The sequence below is a fragment of the Ammodytes marinus genome (genome assembly GCF_949987685.1).
Source record: "Ammodytes marinus genome assembly, chromosome: 8".
Classification (NCBI taxonomy): Eukaryota; Metazoa; Chordata; class Actinopteri; order Uranoscopiformes; family Ammodytidae; genus Ammodytes; species Ammodytes marinus.
Window position 1 is genome coordinate 12,337,574 of NC_137212.1, and position 14,438 is coordinate 12,352,011.

At 41.3% G+C, this 14,438-nt stretch overlaps 1 protein-coding gene across 1 annotated transcript; it reads left to right on the plus strand.

Annotated features, from left to right (window-relative positions):
• Positions 1-1,776: 1,776 nt before the first annotated feature.
• On the plus strand, positions 1,777-13,739 carry kcnn1b (potassium intermediate/small conductance calcium-activated channel, subfamily N, member 1b; the record flags this gene model as incomplete). Its single annotated transcript, XM_080032409.1, has 9 exons — positions 1,777-2,874; positions 6,856-7,287; positions 7,960-8,055; positions 8,511-8,929; positions 9,263-9,404; positions 9,955-10,065; positions 10,254-10,381; positions 11,863-11,932; positions 12,317-13,739. 9 exons carry the CDS (start codon positions 1,777-1,779, stop codon positions 12,596-12,598), a joined length of 2,778 nt encoding a protein of 925 aa, XP_079888535.1. The 3' UTR covers positions 12,599-13,739.
• Between the last annotated feature and the right edge of the window lie 699 nt (positions 13,740-14,438).

The following is a 14,438-nucleotide window of genomic DNA, read 5'->3' on the forward strand; positions in this document are numbered from 1 at the left end:
ATGCTTTTTTTCTTTCTACCTGTTGTAAAAAGGCAACCACTCCTGTAGACTGAATCTAGATTTTTACCAAATGAGGAGATATTTATCTCTGTTAGTTTTTTTGTTTTGTTTGTTTCCATAGAATTTTCATAAAATTGGCCACATAGTAACATATGTGAAGTCATCTATTCTAGGATCTGAGGAGGCTTAACACTCACCAGCTTGATTCATTCATACGCACATTTAAAAATGGCCACCTTTGTCCAGCCGGGCTCTTGAAGCGGAGGAGATAAGAGACAGTTAGAAGGCCTTTGAACCTAAGAGCTTCAATGGCAAGTTCAACTGTCCTTTTATTTGATCTTTTTGCATTTATAGCGACCAGTTTCTTTTCTTTCCCCTCAGCAACCATTCAGTCCACTCCCAATTCAGAGGGATTTCTTTGAGCTTGTGTGTGATGTTCTATCTCAACACTCTGGTCTGATGTTACAGGTTTTTGTTTTTCTGCATCCTAACCTGTTGCTGTCCCTCCCACTCCCTGTCTATTTACATGGCAACCCTTTACCAGGCCAGCTGCTGCTGCCCTTTTCTTTCTTTGTGTTGAATTCTAATCATTACTTTCAAAGGAAAGCGTCTCCAAAGCTCCTTTATCAAGTGTTCTTACTGGGAGGAGGAAAGCCGCTGTCCAACAACCACTCGGGCTGCTCCTCTTCTTCTTAACACTTTGGTTCTGCAAACCGGGAACATTTCATTTAGGTAGCTATCTTTTTCAAGTTTGGAAACAACTTACACATGGAAGGAAAAGGTAAGGATCCCCAGTAGTTTTGGGGAATTGTTCATTTATTATTTTTTATTTATTGAGAAAATGATCAAATGCTGAATTGCAGTTTGAGGGTTAAAATCCAGATTAAGACAAACACCATTTTGGCATAATTATGTTTGAGCTCTTATCAAATTTGCATCAATGGAAAATGGAACATAAGTTTGGAACCTAAGTTTGTAAAGCACTTTAACATGATTAACTAATCATGTTGTAATGCTGTTATCTTTGAGTATTCATATTTACTCAGCATGTAGACATGCGTAGATGCTTTTAGCCTGCTTTTTTTATTTGTAGAATGACAATTTGCCTTTTTTTCTGGCTGAAGTCCAGGAGTCCAAAATGATACATTGTGAAACTGATCGGTAGAATTATCTGAACTGTTCAAATTTCCATTAGCAGTAGACCTAACATCAGAGGGGGGTCACATCTGCTTTTGACAGAATGCTTCACATTCAAAACCAGTTGAACACACAATGTGAGATTAAGCAAACTGTTGCTTTTCTAAATCATGATTATGCCTTTGAATAAATAATCCACATGTAAGCTGTAGGGAGAGTGACTTTTGATCTAACTAGAAAAAATTCAGACCAAAAAATGCCAAATATTATAATTCTCTATATTTCTAAAGCAAAATAACATTAGTATGTATGCCTACTTTCTTACGCTGCCTGTGAAGACCACACTTTTCTAAGTTTCAAATTACTTCAGAGTTAAGAAAATCTGTTAGCTCTTTTACATGATTCTTTTCTGCTTGTCATTTCGGGATCCCTGTGCAGCCCAGGCTTTGTTACTAATACTAATTACCTATAATGCAGTAGGCCTATTGATTGGATACTGTGTGTGCACATCTACAAACTGCGTCATGCTGCACATTTTGTTGCCTGTCCTCCTGCTCTTTCACATTTTCCCCTTTCTTTCTGGTTACATGTGAAAAATGATTTGTGTGTGTGATCTCAATTCAGCTCTGAAGTGATGCCATGAGGTTGATTCTGGTTAAACCCACCAATGCAACGCGACGCCTTGACTCGACGGGGGAAGTCTTCCGTGACGAGGACCACCAGCATTGTACCTCAGGAGGCCCATCACCTGCCACTAAAACTCCAGAGGGACTACGCGATCAATGCTCAGTGGAAGCACCGTCCTCCGCACAGGAGACGGGTCAGTGCCGTGTTTCATCTTCACCCCACCAAAGGTCTAATGGAATCAGTCTGCCAAGAGTTTCAGCCCAGTTGTCGCCACTGAAAACCCCAAATCTGACCTTATCGCAACTGACTGATCAGGACTGGCTGCTCTTTTGTGGCCAGGTCAGAGGCATAGGAGATGACTCATGCCCAGCCGAGAGAGCCGGGACCAGTGTGGGACATCCAAACCACAATGACAGATGTGGTTGTTCCTGTACTGATGCACACCAACAATCGCAGGCTTCTAGTTTTCATCTGCAATCAAAACAAGGCACGGCCCAAGACTGCCTTTCCAGGGTTTCAAACAAGAAAAGCCTTTTATCTTCACCGCACACCCTGCCTTTCTCTCAAAGCCCCCAAGCTTCGGCCACTTGCCAGATTTTACCGCAGCAAGTCTTCCGAAGGGATCTTTTGCAACCTGCAACAAACCATCCACTGGATAACTTCATGCTCCAGTGCAGTGACCAAAAGGGTCAAAAGGAGCTATTGCAGCAACAGCTTTGCAATAATTTAAAACTTGAGGACAGCACCCAAGCAACTTGTCAAAATGTATTCAATATCCCCCTGAACTCCATCGAGCCTGCTGAGACAAGTCAGAAGCTTCTCCAACATCCTCAGCCTGTCGTCACCGCAGACTTCAACTGGAGAGAACTTTTTGGTAAAGAGCCGCTGTTAGTTCAGCAACGTCAAAAGCAGGACTCCCGATGCTCTACCCCCTCAATCGTCCTCAAGTGCCGTCATCTCCCTTACGACCCTTTAGCCAGCACTCCAAGGCTGAAGAGGTCCTCTACTCCATGCAGTAACAAAAGTGTCCAGTCCTTCTCCACCAGCCAGTACAGTTCTCTTGAAAACCAGGATTTAGTGGAGGAGAGAGCTAGACAGCGACAAGGTCAGGTACGTGCATTTTATTTCAATGCTGCAGCTTCCTGACCTGGTGTCAGGTGCAAACTTAAGTTCCAGCTAGTTCTGATTGTAAAGCTTAAGTGTATTTATTTATGTTTGCTCATCTTCTTTCTCACAGCATACTGTTACTGAATAAGGTCACCTATGCTAAATGTACCTTTTCATGGTTTTTCAACAATAAATGGGTCCCCGGTCTATAGAGTGTCTGAAGGTGGGGCAGGCTCTAATACGGAGCGTGTCTGACAGAGGTTCAAAAGAGGAGGTTCATCAAAACAGTTTCTAGTAGAAAGCCAAGTTACAATGTTGAAGCTGAAAATGTTTGTGACCTTTGTTTGAATTTGTTATGAATGTTTGTGTTACCCATAGTAAAAATAATATATTTAACGTTTTTACGTTTATCGTGTAGTTCTGTGTCCAAAATGATCATTTAGTTGGTCAAAAGGAAAAAAAAATAACTATCAGGTCATATAGGTGAGGGTGTGCTGAACAAAAGGATAGCAAACATTGGTATGATAAACATTTCTTAATGTAGTTTAGTTAGGATGTAAGGCCAAAATAGCCCCGGACCTCAGAGGGTTAAAGGAGAAGTGATATTTTTTTGTTAATATACAGTCATATGAAAAAGTTTGGGAACCCCTCTCAGCCGGCATTATAATTGACTCTGCTTTCACAAAAAAAATATAAAAGTGGTATGTCTTTAATTTACTAGGAACAGCTAAGTACTGGGATGTTTTCCAAACAAATATTTTTTGAAAAGCAGTATTTGGTTGTATGAAATAAAATAAAATGTGAAAAACTGGCTGTGCAAAAATATAGGAACCCTTGTGGTTTTGTTGATTTTAATGCCTGTAACAGCATGTACAACTGATGACTTTAAACACAAAGTTGGTTGGATTATGTTGTTAAGCCTTGAACCTCATAGAAATGTCTGTTTAATCATGAGAAAAGGTATTTTAGGTGCCTAAATGCAAGTTGCACTTCTCTTTGACTCTCTGCTGAAGTGAGACAGAATGGGATCATCAAAACAGCTCCCAAAAGATCTGAAAAACAAAGATTGTTCATTGTCATGGTTTAGGGGAAGGCTACAAGAAGCTTTCCCAAAGGTTTCAATTGTCAATTTCGACTGTAGGGAACGTTGTCAGGAAATGGAAGGACACAGGCATAGTGGCAGTTAAACCCAGGCATGGCAAACCAAGAAAAAAACAGGAGCGGCATAGGTGGAGGATTGTGAGAATGGTTGCACACAACCCACAGATCACCTCCAAAGACCTGCAAGAACATCTGGCTGCAGATTGTGTATCTGTACATCGTTCAACAATTCAGCGCAATTTGCACCAAAACATCTGCTTTTTATAAAGACCAAATAACTTAATTTTTGTCTCATCAGTCCAAAGCATTTTCTTCCAATATGAAGCTGGCTTGTCTAAATGAGCTTTTGCATACTCCATGCAACTGTATCTGTGGCGTGGGCGCAGAAAGGGCTTCCTTCTCATCACCCGGCCATACAGATGTTTTGGTGCAAATTGCACTGAATTGTAGAACCATGTACAGATACACAATCTGCAGCCAGATGTTCTTGCAGGTCTTTGGAGGTGATCTTTGGGTTGTGTGCAACCATTCTCACAATCCGCCGCATATGCCGCTCTTGTACTTTTCTTGGTCTGCTAGACCTGGGTTTAACTGCAACTGTGCCTGTGTCCTTCCATTCCCTGACAACGTTCCTTACAGTAGAAATTGACAATTGAAACCTTTGGGAAAGCTTCTTGTAGCCTTCCCCTAAACCATGACAATGAATAATCTTTGTTTTTAAGATCTTTTGGGAGCTGTTTTGATGATCGCATTCTGTCTCACTTCTGCAGAGAGTCAAAGAGAAGTGTAACTTGCATTTAGGCACCTAAAATACCTTTTATCATGATTAAACAGACCTTTATATGAGGTTCAAGGCTTAACAACATAATCCAACCAATTTTGTGTTTAAAGTCCTCAGTTTTACATGCTGTTACATGCATTAAAATCAGCAAGACCACAAGGGTTCCCATATTTTTGCACAGCCAGTTTTTCACATTTTATTTATTTTCATAAAACTAAATACTGCTTTTCAAAAAATCTTTGTTTGGAAAACATCCCAGTACTTAGCTGTTCCTGGTAAATTAAAGACATACCACTTTTATCTTTTTTGTGTAAAAGCAGAATCAATTATAATGCCGGCTGAGAGGGGTTCCCAAACTTTTTCATATGACTGTAAGTATCAAATCTCTCTATATTTATACAGCAATTACTTAAACAGTAGGCACAGTTCATACTACGGGTATCCCAGTCATTTAGCTTTGCAGTTATTGCCAGATAAAAGTTTGAGTATATCCCGCTAATTTTTATCCAATCAGGAGACAGAGTGCTATAAAGAGGCTGGTCTCTGTGCCCGTGAACCAGGGCTGCTGCTACGCTTTTGGGTGCCCTAAGCAGAAATTGTCAGTGATGCCCCCCCCCCCCCCCAAAAAAAAACACCCAGAAGCTCGCGAGCGAAATTTTTTTGCCCTTGCAAGATCTCTGCGACTGCTTTTTGGCACATTTGCCAGCATTTACTAACAGAAAGAACAGCTTAACTTGTGGAAAAACTGCCTTTGCAAAGGAACAGGTACACTGAATTTTCTACACGGATACATACAATTAATGGCAAAAACATATTAAGGAAGTCAGTGTTTCCCACAGGATTTTGGGGTATTGTTGGAGGGACCCTGTACCTTGTTGGGGGGTGGGTGGATTTTTTTTTACCTTTTTAAAGTAAAATGCATCAATCTGGTGCACTTTGTGAGGAAATTTTAGAGACTAGAGAGATATCAAATCCTGAGATGCAGAAGGAACATTATTTTTCAGATTTTTCTTAAACAGGTAGCACTCTTTACTCTGCAACTGTAAAAACAGTAGATTGGTCTGCAGACCCATGTTCTATGATGGAGGGGCCCATTTCAACAGATAAAGGGTGGATATGAACAATTTAGAATTCACACATATAAAGTTTATTTGTGTATGTGTGAGGGGGCCTTCAACCCCCTTAGACAGAGCTACTAATGCTGTTGTTTTTAACTTGCTTTTGTATTTCTCCCCTACTAGTTGAGGGGCCCATGATGATTTCTATCTTGTTACATTTTAATGAGTATTTATATTTAGGCTATTCCTTTTTGGACCCTGTTATTGACATCAGTGACTGAGCTCTTTGACTATGCAACATGAAAAGTTACTATCAGTATCTCTGGCTGAGGGCCCCCCTGAGCCCTTGGGCCCCTGGGCCTGTGCCCGGTGTGCCTGTGCAGTAATCCACCCCTGGATAGGTTACACAATTAAGAAAAAACAACGATGGGCCTGTTCATAACTAATTTATATATTTTTTGTAATGTAATGATTATCATGAACTTTAAAAAAAAAAAAACTATTTTGGGGGGCCCCCGGACCATCTCTTTTTCCTTTTTAATTAAAAAAAATAAATAAATAAATAAATATATAATTTTTTTTTTTTGGGGTGCCCCCCCCAGGAACTTGGTGCCCTACGCAGTCTGCGTACTCTGCGTATAGGGAGCGGCGGCCCTGCCGTGAACGATGACTCGCTGCTCTCCATCGCGGCACTTTCTGATGAAGACGGTTGTGTGTTAATGTGGTAGTCACGTAGGGACGAGGGAGGAGACTGCTAACTGCAGTCACTGACAGGAAGTTAGCTAAAAGGACCATATCACTTACTTCTCCTTTAAACATGCCCTTTGCTATGGGGCGCTTGTGGTGGGGTGGTTATTGCCCCTTTCGCAGCAGACCTGGGTTCGAATCCGGCCCGTGCTCGTTTTCTGCATGTCATTCCCCTCTCTGCCCCATCTCTTCATCTCCATCTCTGTCTGCACTATCGATAAAAGCATTGAAAATGCCAAAGACTAATCTAAAAGAGAAAAAAAACATGCCCTGTGCCTGTATCTCTTTCCTTTGCAGACAAACTCTCAGCACCTCAGTGGATCAAAACTCTCGCTCCCTAAACACACTCCTTCACCTTGTGACACATTGGAAACCAGTGGCATACTCAACGGTGATGCAGTGTACCTGCTGAGCAGCAATGGCACTTTAAGATCTAGCTTTTCAGATCTCCACTCAGGACAGCAGCCTCTTCATCACAGTGCTATCCTGGAGGATGCCTTCTCCAAAGTCATCAGAGAAGACTCCAGCAAGACAAACAGTGAGAACCTGACCAGGGAGGATGGTACTGTACCGCAGAAGAAGACCAAGGACATTAGCTACCGGCTAGGCCAGAGAAAAGCTCTCTATGGAAAGCGCAAACAGTTGAGCGACTACGCGTTGGTCTGTGGGATGTTTGGCATTCTCGTCATGGTGATCGAGACTGAGCTGTCGAGGGGATTTTACAGCAAGGTACTGTGGTCCTCTTTGGACTTACGTTCTTAAATAAGTATAACGGAGCATTTTGATCCGTTGTACATACAATGATCAAAGGTTTTTATCAATGTGACCCAATGGGCCCCCCTTGGCCCCACTTACTCCATTAAAGATGGAGTAAGTGATTCTGGAGAAATCTTCTTTTCATCACTTTCTGTTAAACCCAATTAATATCTCCTCATAAACTGCTACTGTGTGTCACACTGGAAAATAAATCTGGTGTTAACACACAGCCTACGCTCTGTAAACGTCCATGTTGCTAATTACGGTGGGTGCCTATTGTTTACATAGTCTTTGTTTACAAACACGTTTACAGACCCTAGGCTGTGTATTAACACCAGATTTATTTTTCAGCATGCACACATTACAGACGTGTTGTGGATCATGAGGAGATAATGACTGATTTTGACAAAAATAGATTTTGACAACAAGCACTCTCCGGTGTCACTAACTCCACCTTTAATAAATGACAGCAACTGTGTCACTAGAAACCTTAGCAACTTTTATGGCCCACATCTAAAGAGACTAGCCAACAACTTTCTGCAAACGACACAGCATATTTTTCATTGATTTTGATCATTCAGTGTACTGTATCTTCAAAATGAGCTGCACTCACCATGTTCATGTTTTTGTCTCCATTATTTATAGGAAGCCATATATTCATATGTGATGAAATCTCTGATCAGCCTCTCAACTGCTATTCTTCTGGGACTCATTGTGATGTACCATGCGAGGGAAATCCAGGTATGTGAATGAATTAAGATAGCTCCATGCATACCTAGGTCCTTGGTTCCCATGGTAAACCGTATTGTCATCCAGGAGACCCTAATGTGAGGGGTATTCCTAATACTGCGACTGGTAAGTCTGGCAGAGTCAATCATGGTACATCCCGGGGCACACAAGTCACCAGAACACAGTTTTTTACATAATCATGTTTCACAGTCCAGTGGGTTATATTGGCTCTGAAGGAGGAAACACAAACGAGCCAAAAATATTTTTTAAATTAACCAATACATTACAAATTGCAAACAACTCTAAACTAGTCACTTCACGGCTATGTGTAGTTAAAAAAAAGACCATCAATTGCACATTAAACCATTATAATCTAAATCTACAGCCAACTCAAATAAATGTATTGTCAATATTTGTCCTTCGTTCTTTTGCTCTCCCTGACATGTTCACCTCTCATCTCTCTACAGCTGTTCATGGTGGACAACGGAGTAGACGATTGGAGGATAGCGATGACCTTCGAACGGATACTCTTGGTCACGTTCGAGCTCATTGTCTGCGCCATCCATCCCATCCCGGGCCAGTACTTGTTCACCTGGACTGCCCGACTGGCCTTCAGCTACACACCGTCGGTAGTGGACGCTGACGTTGACATCTTCCTCTCTGTGCCCATGTTCCTGCGCCTCTACCTGATTGGCCGGGTCATGCTGCTCCACAGCAAGCTGTTCACAGACGCTTCCTCCCGCAGCATCGGGGCGCTCAACAAGATCAGCTTTGACACTCGCTTTGTCATGAAGACCCTGATGACCATCTGCCCTGGCACAGTCCTGCTGGTCTTCAGCGTGACCTGTTGGATCATCGCTGCGTGGACGGTGCGCGTATGCGAGAGGTAATAGGCCTATCGTCTTAGAACTTCTAACTGTACCTTCAGTAACCAGTGTCATTGCTTCAATGTGATGGCGATGTGCATTTGTCAACTCATTTAAAAGAGGAGACAGCAATTCTGGAAAATGTTTGTTGTTAAAATCCCTTTTTTCTCAAACTCAGGGTATTATCTCCTCACCGATATTCACTGATTTCGACAAAAATAGATTTATGAAAACAAGCATTCTCCAGATTTGCTGACTACACCTTTTAAATGGTGGAAAACATTTTGAGAACCCTAAATCATTAATTTACTGAGAAAAAGACAAAGCGTTTCTCAGCTGTCATATCACCGCAGGTATCACGATGCACAGGAAGTGACCAGTACCTTCCTTGGAGCAATGTGGCTGATCTCCATCACCTTCCTGTCCATCGGCTACGGTGACATGGTGCCTCACACCTACTGTGGGAAGGGGGTTTGCCTGCTGACAGGAATCATGGTGAGATTGGTACAGAATTAGTACATCAGACATGTATTACAGGGCAATCCAAAACTCAGCATACCCCCTTTAATATTTTTTTGCAAAATGTAATACATCTCTATTATACATGATTTTTGTAGTTACAGTTATATATTAATGTTAAATATTACTGTGATGTCACAGTAAAAGACATCACAGTAATATTTACAAAGTAAGTTTTTTTTTTAACCCTATATTTCTCTTTCTGTGATGTCACGAGAAAGAGAAATATAGGGTTAAAAAAACACTCTTTCTGCCTTTTCTCAGGCTAGGATGAACCGATTTCAATTTTTTTCGCACATTTATACTACATAGGATCTCAGAATTCAATACACCTTCATATTCAAACCGGTGAAGTAGGCCTTTAAGTACAGCACAGTTTCATTCATTTCTGCTGTCTGCTGCTATACAATTTTACTTTTCTTATAATGGTAAAACCTACTCTAAAATTGGTGGATATATGGACAATATGAATGTTCTTTCAACAGTATGCCATAGTGTCACTTCTCACCACTGCTCTCCTCCTCAGGGAGCGGGCTGCACAGCCTTAGTGGTAGCCGTTGTTGCAAGGAAGTCAGAACTCACCAGAGCGGAGAAACACGTCCATAACTTTATGATGGATACACAGCTCTATAAAAAGGTATTTTTAAAATAGAATTGGCTTTTTTGACCACATTGTGTCAGTTTATGCTCTGCCTGATGTATGCCTCAAGAAGACCCTACAGAGGAATGTAAACAACAGTCAACAAAATGATGCCATGCCATTGGAAACAATTCATTACATTTCTATTCTGCTGTTTCATCGGCATGGTATTATGTCGTCCACAGGTCAAAAACACAGCAGCCAACGTGTTGAGGGAGACGTGGCTCATCTACAAAAACACCAAGCTGGTCAAGAAGGTCGACCATGCCAGAGTACGCCACCATCAGCGTAAATTCCTGGTAGCCATTCATGAGTAGGTACAACTATGCCATGAGCATATGAATGCAGAGTTAACTCAAGCAGAAAAGCCATTAACATGTTGATACATTGGTGCAGTGGCGTGCACAGGTAGACCTGAAGTGGTGCTGAAGCACCTGCCCTTTTCCCCTGGCCCAATCAAGTGCCCTTTTGAAAAAAAATTTAAAAAAAATCTGAATTTTTTTTTACAGTGTATGTGGCCCATGCCGACATCTATACATGCTCAACGATTAAAAACGTTTGACAATAATGCCCCAATAAATATGCCCCCCCTCCTCCTCCTCCTCCGCACACACTTCCTTTGTCAACGTGAACGCGCAGAGCGGACACAAACGGAGGCGCGTTGCCGCAGCAGTTCACAGCTGCTGCACACACACACCTACTCCCCAGCCTGCCCTGCCCCATCAGCGAGGTAACAGTCAAGAGTGTATTGTTTGCCCCCTAAGCCTCAGTTGCCAAGCTATAACTTGCATTTATTTGTCTCTGTTTCAAAGTAGCCTCTATCATGCAGCGCCACACAGCTGAGCATAAATTAGCCGACTGTCCTGCTTAACAAGCTAGCCCAAAAAAAAAAATAGGCCTAGATATGACGTGATGAACACAACTAATGTCGGCGGAGTTTGTCATTGGTACAGCATGTGAATCTATCAGTATGCTGAATATTTAGTGTTGTTTAGGTTAACTTTAGGCTATATAATTAACACATGCAGTAATTTATTTGCTAAATGACAAACAGGCAATTCCCAATGTAGCCTTGTGCCTGGTTGTAATGTAACCAAGCTCTCTGCTCTCCTGGATGAAAGCATCCACTAGTAGCAAGGAGGAAGATGAAGATGAAGGGTCAGAGTCAAGACCATAAGTTATTTCTATGTTACGAGACTTGCAGTAATCTTGTATTTACCTTAATAGGATATTATTAGTACAGAGATCAGGGGCCTAACGAAGACTTCAAAGAGAGAATTCGGAATAATAATAAAATCCGAAACTGACTGTTTTTTTTTTCAAACGTACATTTTTTCTTTCTGCTTTTTGGTAATTCTGTGTCTCCAAATTATTCCAGAAAATAGTACTAAATAGCCCACATTGACACAGGTGATTTAGCCTTAGCTTTCTTCTCAAAGTGCACCTGATTGATGAATTTTACTTTAAAAGGTTCAAATTTTTCTTCCGGGGGAGCATTCCCCTGGACCCCCCTAGAAGGTCCAGGGTCCCAAACACAGTCTCCCAAATTCCTTTGAGAAACACTCTATGTGTGGCCGGGTATTAAAAGTCATTAGGCCAGGGGGGGATTTTGTACAAGTACCCTTAAAATGATTTGGTCATTCATAGATAGAATATATTGTGCCCTTTTTTGCAATGAGCACCTGCCCCCCAAAATGTCTGTGCACGCCACTGCATTGGTGTATGTAGGTTATGACTTTAACTGTTATCAAGACAAGCTGTACTGTGACTTTTGGTTCTGGTTTTCAATTTTAGACTGCGATCAGTCAAAATGGAGCAAAGGAAACTGATGGACCAGGCCAATACACTTGCTGACCTTGCCAAGGTTTGTATAAGCAGTAACTTTTACATGAAATAATAAAAGCTATTAAAGGAAAACTTTCAAATCCCTACTTGAGTCAAAAAATGGTGATCAAAAATACATATTGTAACTTCATTTGGATGGGATCGGATTGGCCCCATCCCTACCTATAATTATTAATCAGTTTATAGAAACATCACCAGCAAACAATCCGTTTTGGAGTTCATATGAAAACACTGTGGTCCTTACACTTCATTTATATGGAATGGACTCACTGAGATTCCACAGCTTTTCTACTGCAAATGCACAATAATATAGACAACGTCCATTGAAATGGGTTTTACGTGTTGCCCTTTTTAAATTTGCTGTTGTCGGTCATAGTCAGACGTGTGAGCTGTTGCTTTCCAGACTCAGAACATGATGTATGATCTGGTGTCGGAGCTGCAGCACCGAAGCGTGGAGCTGGACAGGAGGATTGTAGCCCTGGAAGAGAAACTGGACTCCATCCTTCTCAGCGTGCAGTCGCTGCCCATTGTGCTTTCTCAAGCAATAACAAAGCTGCAAAAGGATTTCCTGGACGACTTGGCCTGTCGTGTCCACTTCCTGTCATCCTCCCTGAGCTCTGACTGCTGTTCGGTCCCTGGCAGGCAGCTCTGTCCAGGGTCCACCACACCAGAGACACCACACTAAGCCTCATTCAATGGCTTTCCTCTAAGTCTGCAACACTTCTTTCCCCTCCTCGCTGGAAAGGATTTTCTCGACATGTACACATTCATTCAGTTACATACATCCACCGCAGGGAGTTCGAGCTACACTGCCCCATACCGAGCAGCTCCATTGAGACGGGATGTGCCTCAATCAGGGGATTCTAGAGGAAAGGGAGAACATTAGTCCCTCATTTCCTCAACTCAACGTTACATAGTCCAGGGAGATCCATATAATAAGAAGATTTGTAAACTATGGCTTTATGGAGTACTGCAATGTAACTGTCATTGTCAATAAATTATGTGATTAAAACAGTTGATCTTATTCAAAGTAAACAAGGCCATTCCTAAGTTATTGAATAAGTGTGGCAAGAGATGTTTTGCACTTAAATGAGGACACTTATGACCATTGGGATATTCCTTTCTTATTTTTCTCACCAATGTATTTAATTTTGAAAAAGAAAAAAAATTATTTGGCATGTATATAGAAGAGATTATCTAATGTGTATGGTTACTTTCAGAAGTGCCAACGGTCCCGCTGGATTTCAGTGCTGTTGAATGCTTGTGAGAAAGTACACTCAGACAGTTCAGGTCAGACAAAACTGTTTTGATTTTGCCATACGAGATTAAAGGGACGCTTGTTTCATGAATACATTAATTTTCTCTAGCCTACCTAAATCTTTGTTTTCTTGTTGTTCTGCTACTTGTGACTATTCCTGTGTAGGCTCAGTGTCAGTATTTATTTATTTTCTTTAAATTTGTAAACTTTTCTTTAAGGTGCTCAGAGGAACTTTCAGTTTTTGTTAATTCTTGCACCCCCTTTGGACTAAAGTGGTAGTGTTTACTACCCCAGCTGTTGTTCCTGGGTGAGCGTACCCATGACAAAGGCATAAAGAAAAACTATATCAAAATATCATTCTTTGCACTGATGGTCTCGTTTGCTGTTACATGTCGTTTATGATCATCAGAGTAAAAATTGGACTGTTTCAGAAATATTAAACAGTTCCTCGTAGCACCTTTAATAGGGGAGAACGGGGTAAGTAGGCACACTTTTTACTCTAGTGAGAATTGCTCATCACCAAAACATCTGTCAATAGCCATTCCTACATTAAATTGAAGCATAAGGTGTTGGCTAGAAATGTGTGTCTCTCTTTTTTTCCAACTTATTGTAATGAAGAAGTAATTTACCATCAAAGACACTCTGACACATTGTGACAACCAACCCCATCAAGGGGTCGGTTGTCACACACTATGGTGTTGTTTGTCACAATGTTATCTTAATGGGAAAAATCTTAAAAAGAAGGCAAGGAGGCAGAACCAAATTTGAATGTTTAATTGCATTGTCAAGTTGACAAATAGGCCTACATAACTTACTGTAGCCTTGGCAGCTGGTCTAGTTTGGGATGCACTGGGTTGTTTTGATTTTGTTGCCCTTTTTTCTTTTGCTTGCTAGCTGCCTTTTCCTGCTCTATTCTTTCCTTCTCTGGGGTGTCAGTGAGGATACAGCTTGACAATTTCTTTCGTTATTGAGTTCCTTTTCTGGCTGCAGCCTTGAGATAACATGTGACAACCAACCCCCCAAAAAATTTGACGACCAACCCCAACTTGAATTTCTTGCTAGCATCAAGGCCAACAACCATCTGACAACTAATTAGCTTGCTAACCACAATCTAAACTATAGTTTACCCTTCACACTTTCTGAGGGTAACAAGTGTTTTGTTATAAACCCATTGTGTAAAAGCCTAGAAGAAAAATACTGAGAAGCAAAATATTTTGAATTTGACATGAAAAACACAAAACATCCTCTCACCTGAAATGCAGCAGTC